Source organism: Lygodium microphyllum, chromosome 8, assembly GCF_053477565.2.
Source record: "Lygodium microphyllum isolate KBCC chromosome 8, Lygodium_microphyllum_v1.1.10, whole genome shotgun sequence".
Taxonomy (NCBI): Eukaryota; Viridiplantae; Streptophyta; class Polypodiopsida; order Schizaeales; family Lygodiaceae; genus Lygodium; species Lygodium microphyllum.
In genome coordinates this window covers 16329619-16345180 of record NC_141142.1, presented here as the reverse complement: position 1 = coordinate 16345180, position 15562 = coordinate 16329619, and the positions used below count along the sequence as shown (strand labels likewise).

General features: G+C 42.0%; 1 protein-coding gene across 2 annotated transcripts in view; it reads right to left on the bottom strand.

Annotated features, from left to right (window-relative positions):
• The window catches only part of SGR2 (shoot gravitropism 2 (SGR2)), a 279626-nt gene that overhangs the window by 89770 nt on the left and 174294 nt on the right, over nt 1–15562 (bottom strand). For both annotated transcript variants that reach the window (XR_015691565.1, XM_087682632.1), the window contains exons 8-10: nt 13053–13223; nt 12069–12218; nt 11847–11912 (exon numbers count right to left, since the gene is read on the bottom strand). Coding sequence is in view for 1 of the 2 variants with exons in the window: in XM_087682632.1 (XP_087538758.1) it covers nt 11847–11912; nt 12069–12218; nt 13053–13223 (387 nt within the window). In the remaining variant the exon portion in view is untranslated. The remainder of the gene's footprint in view (nt 1–11846; nt 11913–12068; nt 12219–13052; nt 13224–15562) is intronic.

The following is a 15562-nucleotide window of genomic DNA, read 5'->3' as shown; positions in this document are numbered from 1 at the left end:
AGACTCTGGAATAGGGTTTAGAGACTCTGCTTCAGTGATTAGAATCACTGTTAATGAAGCTCTGAGTGTAAAAATGACAAAATGTCAAGCTTGGAGCTTGTTGGCTATGGCTGCCCAAAAAAACACAGTTAGGGTTTGGCTTGTAGCAGCCAGCAGAGGATGAATTTCTCAGAGCTCTCTTAGCTGAGGATAGCCCACTTGGGGGGCTATCAAAGCCCTATGGTGGTGGCTGAGATTGCGCCGCCTGCTGCCTGCGTTTCAGCACGAGGTAGTCGCCTGCCCAGAACTGCGCCGTTTCTGCAATCCACGCAAAGCTGCTCACGACATCGACCAATCCCGGGGTTTATCACTCCAGGCTGATTCGCCCTGAGGTAGGGAAGAAGTTCCTAGAAGAAAATAGGAGCTGATATGGCCTCCTTTGTCCTCCCCAAGTCCTCCAATGGAGGTAGGTTGCAGGCAACTATGGAGGAAAGAAGGATAGGATGAAGAAAATGACAGCTCATGTGCACTTAGTGATAACTGATGCTGAGGGAAGCTGAGGAGATCAGAGATGGCTCTGATACCATGTTGAGAATCAGAGTTTGCAGCAGTAGAATATGTGCACAAGAGGGAGAAGAGAGCTCAAAGTACAAGAATGAAATCTTGCTTACTAAGTTGCTTAGAGTACAACTTGGGTACACTCTCTCACTCTTTGATAGTGACCCATACGCTGTTTATATAGCCCTTTGCCAGCTAGGGTTAGGGTTTCCCCTGCCCCTAGGGCTATTCACACTCATCTGCCCTTATACTCCTTTGCTTACAGTGGGTTTCTATGCCCATCTTCTAATAGGGGTGTTTCAGGCTCCAGTTTAGCTCACTTGAGCAGATGAAGGGAGTGCTTGCTACTAGCTTGCTTGACATCAGATCTTCAGTGGTATACTTCGATAGATGGATCGAGGGTCGAGATTATTCATTGCTTGAAGATGGCATTGCCATCACCATCTCTTTTCCTAGCCTTGATGATTGAGTACTTCGTGCCTTATCTTTCCGAGATTGGCAATGCATTCGGCCATGTTATAGTAGAGAGATAGAGGACCTTTGCTGATGCAGTCTTGAAAGGCCCACACAGATACCCTTCGAGTTGAGTTAGAGTTCCCATACATTCGTTACATTCCCTCCCTTGGACCATCAAGATTCCCTTTGTCCACGGGGGTTTTGTCACCCAACCTGTCACTACATAGGACTCCTGGGCTAGTGCTTTGCATGTAGGATGATCAAACATCTTGTAGTGGAATGCCCCAGGACTCACCAGCACTAGACCTCCTTTAGAGATGAGGGAGATGGTAGACCTAGGACATGGAGGAGGAGTGATGCAGAGCATTGGAGATTGCACAATGCTAGATAGAGGAGGAGCCATCACAAGCGATAGTGAGAGTGCGCATACAAGGGATAGGGGTGGGAGCAGAGAAAACTAGAAATGAGATAGGCAAAGGGACAATGGAGAGTGGTGAAGGACCTTCGACTACCAGCCCATTGGCTGCCACCTCAACCTCCTACCGCTTCCACAGCCAGCCCCCTAGTTATCGAGGAGATAGAGACTCCATAGCATTTGACTATGGCAACACTGCAGATTACGACTGCACCACAAATTACAGCAGCATAGTAGATAGATGAGACACAACTCATAGAGGCAGTGTCACCAACAGTGATCCAAGAGATGGAGTAGGCTGCAAATGCACCATCTCACCAGGTGGAGATCCCAAAGTTGATCCCATCACAAGTACCCAACACCCGGTAGGGTGGAGAGGGTGAGGAGAGACATGAGAGTGAGTAGGAGGTAGAGGACTTGGACACATACTCCGAGGACTTCCCCCCACTACACCCTCTAGCAGAGCTACCAAAGGGGAAAAATGAGAGGGTGTATGCTAGGAGACAACAGAGAGGCATGGGTGGTAGAGCCATGCCAGTGTGAGAGGTTGAGAAGCACTCCATGAGGATACTCTCATGGAATGTACGCGGCTTTGGAGGATGACACTTTAGGCAAGGCCAGAGCCTCATGAGACAAGACTTACATAGGGCATTAGTAGGAGTAGCTGATTTCTTCATGTTGCAAGAGCACCATATATCGGTAGAGAGGGTGTCCCCATGTTTTAGGAAGCTGTTGCCAAGCCAGAGCCACACTTATTGGGCAGCAGCCATGGGAGATACAGAGATACAAGCTGGAGTATGCATATGTGTTGGGGAGCAGTGGACCCAGTTGGTACAAGGTTGGGGTATTGTGATTCCAAGGAGAGCTATGTGGGTCTCATTGAGAGTGGAGGAGTCATTTATTGGGATGTTGGTCATTTATGTCCCGGACTGCCAGTGAGATAGGAGACAACTTTGGACTATCCTTACTCATCCCTACTGTGACATTAATGTGACATTAAAGTGATATTTAATGTGACATTAAGGTCACAAACATTGAATGTGACATTAAAGTGACATTTAATGTGACATTAAGGTAAATCAAGGGGAACACGCACGAGGATGACTGTCCGGGCTCTTGGGCGCCCGAACGGGGTTAAGGGGAGCCTAGAAATAAAGAGAGTCCAAGAATAGTAGGACTCACCAAGGTTTGACGGCTGGCAATCGGATCACGATGGTCTGGCCAGCAACATACTAGGCAAGGCTGGGAGGTGAAAGGAATCACTCGTGCTCACCCATCCCGACTGTTTTCTTCTGGCTTCATAGTCTTCTTTTGAATCATCTGTCATTGGTATCAGAGCCAACAGATTTAGTCGTGTGGATTTGTGGAGTTCTTCATCGACGGGTCTCGTGGTTCGTTTCAGTTGACGGGTCGCAGTTCGTTTCAATTGACGATTTCAGTCGCCCGCCAGGATGCCAGTCGCGTGAGGGTCGCCCGCCATTCATTAATCGTCGAAGACCCTTTCGAAGTAGTTACGTGTGGTGTGCCACGTCACGTAAGTGACATTTTGCGAAACGACTGGCGTGAAGCAGAACGACCCAGCGTGAGGCGAAAAGGGATTCGTCTCTGGTCAGCGTGAGGAAAAAAAAAAAAACGACCCGGCGCAGGCGTGAGGTAGAACGACCCAGCGTGAGGCGAAAAGGGATTCGTTTCTGGTCAACGAAAGGTGCAATGTCCAAAGGCGTCAGCTGTGAGGCAAAATATGAAGAAGCTGTGAGGCGAAACATAAAGACGACTGCTGTAGTCGTGATGATAAGCACCAGGATTTGAATCGCCACCGACGGGCTGAAATCAGCCAGATTTGTCACACATATAAAAGACATATTTGTGGTCCAAGTGATGGTCCCGTTTTCTGCTGAAGAATTTCATTTTCAGCGTGACTGGTCTAGTCAGGGAAGATAAGGATTGTTCCTCACTCTTCGGGCTTACTAATAAATCCAGCAGCAGCTGCCCTGCCATTAAAACAAGGGAAGTACTTTACTTTGTATGCAAATTTCTTATCTTTGCTTTCCAATTCCAGTGTATTAATGGCAGAAACAGGGAAAGAGAGAGTAATGGAAGGTTCTAGTTCTGGGGACCACCCTATAAGTGGTGGCGAACTTTAAAGGAGGCAAATAAAATACTTGAAACTTGGGTTCAATTTGAATCCGTCTTTTTGAAAGAATTCCTTCCTAAAAATGAAATGGAAAGAAATTGGGAAGATTGGGATTATGTCAGACAAAAGGGAAGACCCCTGTTGACATATCTGGAGGAATATCATGAGATAATCCTCAAATTGGAAGGAATAGATGAATTTAAAAAAACAAGAGGATTCATTAGGGGACTAGACAAAGCCTGTAAAAAGGAAGTAAAAAGGAGTTCACCTAAGACGCTGGAAGAGACAATTAAATTTGTATTAATTCATGAAGATAGTATGCGTCTAGGTACACTCACTAGTTTCACTGATATGGAGCCCAAGTCTAAGGAATTGGAAACCTCAAAATTTGTGGGCAAATTTAAAAGGAAAATGCCATTTTTTAAGGGTAAAAAACAACCTTTTGAAAAGAAACCATATGTGAGGCCAAAGTTAAGTCCTAATGACTTTGATAAGGCCAAAAAAGAAAAGTTGTGTTTCAATTGCCTATCCCCTAACCATGCTGCTTGGAATTGCCCTCAAAAGAAAAAGGGGGAAGACAAAGGAAAAGATAAGGACAAGGGCAAGGGAAAAGAAAAACAAATCCATGTAGTGCAGACCTTAGAATTAAAGGGGCATGAAAAGTATAAATCTTTAGAGGTCTTGCACATGGATGTACAACATAAGTGTTGTATGTCAACTTCTATGTGGCAGCCTACTTTTGGGCCACATGATTTACTTAGAGTACATGGATTGATAGCTGGAAAGAGGGTTAGAGTCATGATTGATGACTCTGCCACACATAATTTTATAAATTATGCACTTGTCAAAAAATTTAAACTTCCCCAACAAAAGAGTGAGCATCAATATGTTGTTCGTATGATGCAAGGCCAAGATAATAAAATATGGGATACAATGGTATCCAATTTGGAAATTGAGATTCAAGGATATAAAGATAAACTTGATTTCCAAATTATGAATATGGAAAGAGTTGATATTGCTCTAGGGAGGGAGTGGCTATGGGGATTGAAACCATCCTTAAAACGTAGTTACCATCATAATACATTGGAATTTGAAAGGGATGGTAAGACTTTTGTCATTCAAGGTGAACATGAAGTATCTGATAATCCTTTGCTGTGTTCTATTGAAGTTCAGAAGCTGATAAAGAAGGAAGGTTGTGAGGTATATATGTTATGGTCTCTTCCTGTACAGAACACTTTTACTTTCTGTAATATAAAGCAACAATTTTCTTATGTTTGTGAGTTGAATGTTAATAATGAATTAAGTAGTTTGTTAGATGATTTTAAAGATGTGTTTCCTTCTGATTTACCAAGTGGTCTTCCACTAGATAGGGGTGATATAAATCACCCAATTGACATAAATAAGGATACACAACCTATTTCTAAACCACCGTATAGGTTAAGTGAAACACAGCATCAAGAAGTTGAAAGACAAATTAAGGATTACCTTGATAAAGGGTTTATACAACCCAGTAATTCACCTTGGGCTTTACCAATTTTATTGGTAAAGAAAAAAGATGGTTCTATGCGACTTTGTGTTGACTATAGAGCACTTAATAAAATAACGGTGAAGAATAAATTTTCTATGCCCAGAATCGAAGATATTTTTGATCGATTGCAAGGGGCAAAATTCTTCACAAAGATAGATTTAAGATCAGGTTATCACCAAGTAAGAATTAAGGCACAAGATGTTTCCAAGATAGCATTTCGTACTAGATACGGGCATTATGATTTTTTGGTGATGCCTTTTAGCCTCACTAATGCACCAGCTACCTTTATGAAGCTGATGAATAGTGTTTTACGGCCCTATCTAGGACATTTTGTAGTAGTCTTCTTGGATGATATCTTGATCTTTAGTAAATCAAGAGAAGAACATTTGGAACACTTACAATTAGTATTCCAACTGTTAAGAACGCATTCCGTTTATGCAAAGAAAACTAAATGTGAATTCTTTGCACAAGAGGTCAAATATTTGGGGCATATTATCTTGAAAGAGGGAATCAACATGGATCCAGAAAAAGTAAGGGCAATTATTGAATGGCCATCTCCAAGGAACCTGGAAGAGCTGCAGATCTTCCTAGGTTTATCTGGATTTTATTGTAGATTCATTCGAGATTATGCCAAAAAAGCTGTTCCAATGACAGACCAACTTAAAGGGAAAGGAAAAAGTTTTAATTGGGGAACAGACCAAAATGAAAGTTTTCAAAAACTTAAGGTAGCTATTGCTACAGCTCCAGTACTATTAATAGTGGATCCCAATAAACCATTTGTGGTTGAAGCTGATGCCAGTGATAAGGCGATAGGCGTGGTCTTATTACAAGAAGGTCGACCAGTTGCTTTTGAAAGCAAGAAATTAGACTGTGCAAAACAGAATTATTCTGTTTATGAAAGGGAGCTATATGCAATAGTACATGCAATGAAGAAATGGAGGCACTATTTGTATGGTGCCAAACTTTTGATTTTATCGGATCATGAAAGCATTAAGTGGCTTAATGATCAACCGGATTTACACGGGCGTAAAGCCAGATGGGCCGAACTCCTCCAAGAGTTCGACTATGAGATAAGATATAGAAAAGGAAAGTATAATATAGTAGTTGATGCACTCAGCAGAATGCCCATCATTAATGAATTGAGTTTTACTCAGTTCACTTCCAACTTGCTTGAATCTTTAAAAGGGAAATGCCAGGTTGATCCGGCATATTCCAACATATGGGAAGCAATAAAAAATGGGGATCCCAATGAAAGTGCTTCTACTGAGCAAGGAATATCTGAGGATGTTCAACAAGGAAATGGAGCATCAGGGGTTACTCAAACTCGATTCAAGTGGAAGAATTTTACCATTGATAATGGTTATTTACTCTACAAGGGTAGGGTATGTGTCCCGAAAGATACAGAAATAAGGCGCCAGATACTCTTTGAGTGTCATGATACCCCTAGCGTGGGACATCCAGGAGTTAATAAGACTTATAGTCTTATTAAAAGGCAGTTCTATTGACCTGGAATGAGTAAGGACGTCCTTGACTATGTGGTCAAATGTAATAAATGCCAGGTTAATAAAGCTGAAAGATTGAAAATGGGAGGACTTCTCCATCCACTAGAAATTCCTTCGGGAAAATGGGAGAGTATCTCCATGGACTTTATTGTTGCTTTACCTAGAACACAGAGGGGGCATGACTCTGTGTGGGTGATTGTGGATAGGTTAACCAAAATGGCTAGGTTTATTCCAACTTCAACTGATGTTAAAACACCAGAATTGGCTAGATTGTTCGTAGAGAACATATATCAATTGTATGGCCTTCTGGCAAATATAGTTTCTGATCGGGATAGAAAATTTGACAGCCAATTTTGGCGTGCGGTATTTAGGAAATTGGATACTAAACTTAGCATGAGTACGGCGGATCATCCGCAAACAGATGGGCAAACTAAAAGGGTTAACCAAATTTTTGAAGATATGCTTAGGGCATATGTAAGTAAAAGGCAAACTAATTGGGAAGAGTATCTACCGATACCAGAGTTTGCATATAATAGTGCCAAGCACTCTTCCACTGGATATAGTCCATTTATGTTAATGTATGGGTTTCAACCCAGAGCTCCTTTTGCAGTAGGACTGCATAAGGAAAATGTTCAGGCAGCTAGAGACTTTTTGGAGGATATGAATAGTATGTTAAAATTTGCTCAAGAAAATATTAAAAAGGCTCAAAATCGAGCTAGAGCATATACAGATCCTCACCGAAGAGACATCTCCTTTGAAGAAGGAGAATTGGTCTATCTTAAGGTGCTTGAACAAACTAAAACTATGAAAAAGGGACAATGTCCAAAGCTTTCACCAAGGTATTGTGGTCCTTTCATAATACTTAAAAAGGTGGGAGAATTGGCTTATAAGCTCCAACTACCTGCTGGTAGTAAAATACATCCAGTTTTTCATGTAAGTAAATTAAGAAAGAAGCTGGGTGATTTGGATAATCTAATCTTAAATGATGACATTGAGGAGCTATTAAATGTTCGTAATAGACGAATGAGGAATACTATTTATCAAGAATGTTTGGTTAAGTGGAAAGATTGTTCAGAAGAAAGCTCAACATGGGAATGAGTAAGTACTTTAAAGAAAAGGTTTCCCGATTTACAGTTAGACCTTCCAAGTATCGTTTTCGAGGACGAAACCGATTCTTAAGGGGAAGGAAATGTGACATTAATGTGATATTTAATGTGACATTAAGGTCATAAACATTGAATGTGACATTAAAGTGACATTTAATGTGACATTAAGGTAAATCAAGAGGAACACGCACGAGGATGACCATCCAGGCTCTTGGGCGCCCGAATGGGTTTAAGGGGAGCCTAGAAATAAAGAGAGTCCAAGAATAGTAGGACTCACCAAGGTTTGACGGCTGGCAATCGGATCACGATGGTCTGGCTAGCGACATACTAGGCAAGGCTGGGAGGTGAAAGGAATCACTCGTGCTCACCCATCCGGACCGTTTTCTTCTGGCTTCATAGTCTTCTTCTGAATCATCTGTCACCTACCATAGGTGGATCATTGGAATTTGTATAGTAGGTGGTGACTTTAATATGGTGGAGGCTCTTGAGGACAAGAGAGGTAGATACATGGAAGCTATTAAGAGCAGAAGAGTATGCTGCCTCGAAGGAGTTACTATTTCAGATCAGAGGCCGGCACCCATGGTTCATAGTAGAGTTTGGTAGGTCCATAGGCTCACTCTAGTTCTCTAGGAGAGACATGGCAATAGGAGCTAGGACTTACTCTAGGATTGACCGATTTTATGTAGATGATTGGGCTTGCAATAGGGGAAGCCTAACAAGCATCATACTTGGCACGAGTCTCTCAGACCACTCACCGATCCAGCTGATTCTCTTTGAGAGAGTTCGAGGAGCTCACTCCAGTGTTAGGATTCTAGAGCACTTGTTCTATGAGGATGATCTCAGAGAGATAGTCATGCACGTGGAGATTCAGACCTTCTCAGTTGGACGAGCAACTACTGACTTGGATGAGAACTTACAAGAGATTGACTCCTTTTTCAGGGAGGAGGCCAAGAGGAGAAGAGAGGGCCTTCTAGAGAAGGAGAGATTTGCTAGAGTATCATTGGCTGCCCTATGGAGATGAAAGGAGAGATGGCCAGGGTGCAGGGTGGACAACTGAGAGGATGTGCATTGCTAGAGGAGAGATTGATGCCATGAAGCAAGCTAGATTAGAGTATAGGTTTCATGCTAGAGCTTCCTTCTGGACTCAAATAGGTGAGAAGGTTAATAGGGATTTTTTCTTGCACCACAATGCCAAAATTCTCTAGATAGGGTGTTAGGAGACTTAGGAGAGCAGATGGATCTATTACACAAGGCCCTTTGGAGGTGAGATAGGTGGCTACATAGTACTATACAGCTTTGCTTGGGTCCACTACTAGGCCCCCTTGGATATGAGAGGAATATGGAGACAGTATGGCAGAGCACAGAAAAGGTGATTATAGATAGAATGATGCCAGAGAGACTTTCAGAGGGATTGATTCACCTCATTCCCAAAGGAACTGGAGACAGATTGGAGATCACACACTGGAGACCAATCACTTGGCTTGGAACTGCCTATAAGATCCTTGCAAAGGCGATCTATCTTAGATTAGCCCCATCGATGCCAGATATCATTCACCCCACATAGACACGTTTTGTCCAAGAACGTAGTATCTTAGACAACATCTTCCCTTTTTGGGAGTCCACAACTTTGGTTAGATCTAGGAACTAGGACCTTATTGTGCTACTTCTCGACTTCGAGAAGGCACATGACCGTGTTAACTCGGAGTTACTAGAGGGCATGATGCTGAGGATGGGATTCTAGAGCAGTGGATTAGGGGAATATCAGCTTTTGACTGGTGGGGCACGAGGAGACAGATTCAGCATTTAGAGATCAGTTTGACACGGCTGTCCACCAGCTTCCTTCTTCTTCTTTGTAGTAGAGGCTATGAGCTCCTTCTTGAGAGAGAGATCTATAGGTATTAAAGGCATCATGTTACCCATCCTTGAGTTTGAGGAGCTTCTGGATGTGGAGTTTGTGGATGACACAACAGTCTATCTAGATGGGGATGAGAGTCCTAGAGAATGGATGCTTTTGACTTCAAGAGGAAGGGGCACATTGACCCGGACCCAATCACCTGTTTGGTTGATGGATGGAGATATTGGGCTTATAAGAGGAGACCTCTATCGAGATTATAGTGGGATCCAGGAGAGTGGGTGTGGAGGATCTATTCATTGATAGACCTTGTGAAGTGGCCTTCTTTGGCTACACTACCAGGGTTGGGAAGGAGAATATAGATGAGCAGGATCAAAGCACAACTAGCAGCCTCCCCCTAGAGTTCTTGTGCGACTTTTGGAGGAGGCTACATGATAGCTTCAGGCCTAGGAATATCTCTCTCTTCCTATGGCTTGTGGCTCACAGGGGCCTAGGAGTTGGCACGTGGTTTGGATATGGTAGGGAGCTAGTAGCATGTGCGAGATGTGATGAGCTAGTGGAGACATGGAGACCCTGCTTTTGGGACTTCCCTAGAGCCCAAGAGGTTTGGAGGAGAGCCCTTAGGATGGTATTTCATGGCAGAGACCATGATGGCTACCTGGGGGGATTGCAACATGGGTCACAGATAAAGGTCCAGCATGTGGCTATGAGGATTTTCAAGGGAGCTACTCTTTTCTCATTATTTAACAGCATTTGAGCAGGATTCTCACTCCAGATTATTCACACGCACAGTGGACTCAGGGACAGATGGGAATTGATTGCCAGTATCATAGCCTGGTATATTTGGACAGTGAGATGTAGCCACATCCACAATGGAGACTCTGAAGGATTTGAACAAAGATAATTCACTCCCGAGGGAGGTGGGAGAGGATGCAGGGCAGCTTTGAGAGGATGAAGAAGAGAAGAGAGGCTTTTATGCAGATATGGGATTCAGGCACTTTCTTCCACGCTGTCCCTTCTTCTATGGTTTGGCATTACAGCCCACTGGATTGGTTGTTCACACAACCATTGTATTTGTGATGTACTTAGTTACTCTTCACATAGTTCCTTGTACTTTGTATTTTACCTCAGGTTATTTTCCGAGGTGTTATTAACAGAAATTTCTTTTCTTGGAAAAAAGAAAGAAAGATGCTTTTCTTCAAACTTGGGATTAGACACCAACCACCTTGAGGCGCACACAGTTTGGCATTTTAGACCATGAGACTCATATTGACTTCCTTCAATGTTTGGATGTTATTTGAAGTTCTATACATGGCTCTAAATGCAAGTTTTTACCTCGGGTTCAATTTTAGAGGTCTTCATTAACATTGAATTTTGTCTTAGTTGAAAAAAAAGTATGGTACTTGATTCTAGTAGACAATATCTCTTTGGATGATAGCTCAGTTGCATATCAAAACCTTCAAAAAATGTGCTCATCAAGCTTGCAAGCTTTGGCAAAAAAGTTACACCAAGGTAAAATATTACACCAACAGCCGAAAAATAGTGACCCTGCAACTAGCTCACAGCCTTCGATGAAGCAGGCATTTTTGTCACCTGCATTTGATTTAGATAGGAAAGAGATTTCAAAGCAGCTGATTCTCACTTCTTATCAGCACTCCAAGGTGTAAGACTGTTGCCATGGACGAAGCAGATTGACTTAAAAGCATGCTGAGGATATTGTGATGTACATTAAGAAAGGTATTGAGGTGCTAGACTGGTTTGCTCTTAATTTGGTTTGGACAGTCGCTCATGCTCAGATCCCTAGCAAAATGAGATCCTTCTCTCACTCATCCAGTAACCAGTTCAGATTGGATATTTCTGTTTTGGAAATATAACAAAATTTAAAGGTATATGGTTTTTACTGATGCATGAGATGATTACAAATAATCTATGCATAAACATCAAAAGCATATCTAAATGTCTTTTGATCTAAAATGGCTTTTTGTATCTCACATTTCCTAGGCATTTTTGCTAGGAAAATTGGATCCTTCCTATACATCAAAGTCTGATATCCCTCCGAAAATGAGGTGAATGGGAATGCTGTTAGTTCGTTAAGTACTCCATTATTCTTTGCAGTCAATGGATGTTGCCCAAAACAAGATCCTAGGAAAATAAAACTTTATTAACAGTCACAAACTTTTGATGATTATTTTCCCACAATCCACCAAGAGTTGTCTTCCCCTACTTTTCTCTGTTACTTAATACATCATCACTTCATAGAAAGGGAACATCAAAGCATCTGGAAAGAACCAATTGATATCCAATACCACAATTTACCTTGCCATCATATCCAGGATTGCGCTTGATAAATTTGCAATAGAGCTTATTGAGTTGCCAGGTAACCTATGGTACAAAGCATGACAAAATGGGTCGCATAAATGGCTCATTGAATTACGAGATACCGGCCAATAAGCTGACCTTACGAAGAACACTATACAAACTGAAATCACCACTGTAAACCATGCAGAGAGAATATTTTTCTGTGGATCAAGTCCTGACCGTATCAATGATGTCTTGACAATAGACAGGACTCATGTAGTAAAGCACATCATGCACAGTAGCACTGAGCATCCTGCGCAGTGCTCTTACTCCATCCAGTGTACAACTCTCCACAGCTTCTTCTCCGCTCAACTTTAACCCCCTTCGCCACTACAAAACACAAACATGATAAGCCAGCTCTGCTTTCCCGCATAAGTATAAGATTCATTAATGCATCTCTTAAATGTATACTATCATTGCTTTTGCAAATTTTATAGCACTCTGAAAATCTGTAAGCTTCAGTATTTTACAAAAGACAATGCTTTGAGAAACGATTATTGAGGTCGCACATTACATGGATGTACAGCAGCAATTAGGCTAAGCATAAAAACTTGCTAAAATAGTGGGCATAACATGTTCAGACAATATTTCAGGTTGGCTGAAAAATCCATCATATGATTTGGTATTATTCTACTGTTAAACCGGCTTACTGTTTGATCGGAGAAAGTATACTCTTTACATGAGTTTCACAACTCTACTGGAAGAGGGTGCAAAAGTTGCACCAACCTGCTTGGTATCACAACAAATGCGGGAGCATTGCAAACTTCAATGAAGGCTTAGTACACATTTACATTCCTAAAATTTCAATGTGCTCAGACACTCTGTGTATTTAAACACTCTTTCTTGAGCAGCCAGGAAATGTTTACAACTTAAATGTCTCAGTTTCGTAAGACCTCTGTTGATGCACCGTGCATGTGTAAGTGGGTCCTTCAACTCTTCTAATTTCCTTAATGCAAGCAAAAGCGCCTAAAGAACAACACATCTACTATGAACCATTGCACACACCATTACTTCCTGCAGGAAAAGAGAGATGAACTAAACAAGAACTGCTTAGGTATCAGAAAACCAATCACAATAATTAACAAAGATGCTGCTCTCAAACTGAGATTCCTGAGAACTGAGTTGTCTGAAAATACAACAATACAAGCTAAAACTATGCCTTACCTGACAAGGGATAAATAAGACCCTTTGACTGTTGCGTTGATAGGAAGTAAGATGTTGATCTGCAAGGCTCATGGATAGCTGCCTGACAGCACCCACATCATCCACAAAATTTGCATTCTCAAGTCTTTGTCCTATCCCATGAACCATGAAAACCAAATGACGGACAGGTACCTGCTGGATGTGCCACACTTAAATCGTCCCAGATCTTCACACGCAAACAAACGATTCTAAGAATTGATTGCTTTAAAAGTGAATATCCATTTCTCATACAATAGACACTTCTAACTTTTTGAAAACACTCAGCTACAACTGAACTTTTTCTAGCCAAAAGAAGAGTAGTAGTATGTGAGGAGACAATAAACTCTAGAGCCATACTTTTGCTGCTCTAGGTGATGTCCACCACAAGATTTTCTGAGGACTCGGCTATCATTTCCCATCACTTCACAAGGAGATTCACCCAAGTAAATAGACAGATGTATTATTGCAGTCCCTCCTTAAAAACCCTACCTTGGATCTTGCAGGATAGCTGGAGAGGCAAGAGATCTTATACACATGGATCATAGTCACAGGAAATGGCCATTCCCTAGACTTTCCACTCAAAAACTCTCCTCTTTGAGTTGTTGCCATTTCCATTCCTCCCATTTCCTATTGTTTGCCCCGAGAATCACCCATTAGCACCCTTGATTATGGTTTTGTACTTGGGGTTTCACTTTTGTATGAATTATTGAGCTAGATTTAAAAAAAAAGAAAAGAAAACAAAAAACAAAACAAAACCAAAAAAAAACAAAAAACAAAAACTTCAATCCCATAGAAGTGTTCATTGCCTTTGTGATCATTACACACCCCCAAGAAATCCATCGTGACACCCTTGGTCCAATGTCTTGGTTTCATTGGGATGTCCTCTTGAACAACTCAAAAGAAAATATCCATAACCTTTGCTATCCTAGTAGGTCCTTGGGCAATCTAGAACAATACCTTGCGTGGGTCTCTTTGGGGTGGGACATTTTGGATTGAGGTTAGAGCCTTCTTTCACCCTCTTTGATCAGCCCTTTTTGGGCCTAAGAGGGGGTGTTAAGCTACCTAAAAACGTCCACTTAAATTATCATATTTTTCTGGAATTTCTCTTGCTTATAAAACAGCCCCAAAAAGCAATTATTCTTTTTAGAAGACACTCAAAGCTCTTTAGTATATCGACTAGCTCAAATTGTTCTAAAAAAGTGAGACTCAATCGCACTATCATTTCATCTGCTCATCATCCCTTTTATCTTCATCCTTTGTCTTTACCCTCATCAATGCCAACTTCCTCATTTACCTTCATCATCCCCCCCTTATATAGGCTGCTCTCCACACTGTCCTGGCATTGCTGCCCATCCTTCTGGAGCTTTCCCCCATTGCTGCAGGCTTCTCTCCAGTCACCTAGTGCTGCTCCCTTGCCCTAGTAGCTGCTACCCTCTTCAGACAACTGCCGCCTTCACCCTGGAGACTGCAGCCCTGTTTCAGACTGTCTTCAGCACCTTCCAGCCTGTGTTTTGCTGATTGGCATGTCCTCCTGCCTGCATTTTCACTCCTTGCTCCTGCTTGGCCTGAACCAACACATCATCTACCCTACAATAGCTGTGTTTTTCTCATTGTGGAGTCTCTACTGCTGAGTGCATATATCAATTGTAGGCTGCTGCATTTTGCTATTCTGAGACCTCAGCTCCTTGACATTCTTTGTCATTGACATTGGTTGTTTGCTGCACTCAGGATATGTTCCCAGAGGATGACACTCCAACACTGCTTCTACAAGACAGAGTGCCAGTTGAACAGCCTCTGCTCTTTGAGTGCGCTCAGTTCTATTGCTGCTTCCCATTCATTCTTTTTTTTTTTTTTTGTGAAGATAATTGAATTAAGTAGAAAATATTTACATCAGACCATCAGGTCAGCAAAGAAAAAAGCACAGATACAACTGAAAGTCTACCACAACTCTAACACAAAAATGTCACTCAAAAAGGACAGCTGGAGTGGAGCCAAAGGAAGTGGCAGGAAAGATTCATCCAGCTTTGGAAGTCTAAGGTTCCGTATCAGGGTAAAGTGTTCATGTGGAGGTTGCTTATTGGGGGTCTTCCAACTGGCGATGTGCTGCATGCAACAAGATCTCTGCTAGTCGTTGTGTACTTTGCACTACATGTGATGAAACAATGCTTCATCTCTTTGTCTCTTGCCGTGTTGCTATAAAAATTTGGAGTTTTGTTTCCCGTGAGTGGTCAGCGGCAACTCAGCACTAGGTATCAGTTCATTCGTGGATTATGGGAAAGATGCCTTCTTCGTCCTCTTTGCACTTAGATTTTTCTTGCCTTTTCCATTTCCTTAGATGGACAGCCCTGTGGCATATTTGGTGTACTCGGAATGCCTTCATTTTTGATTCAGTATTGGGTATCCACGGTCAGGTGGCCTGTGTTTGTGGTTTAGTGTTATGGTAGATCTCCTCTATGGTCTCAACTGATCTGGTTCTTCTTAACATTCCTGCT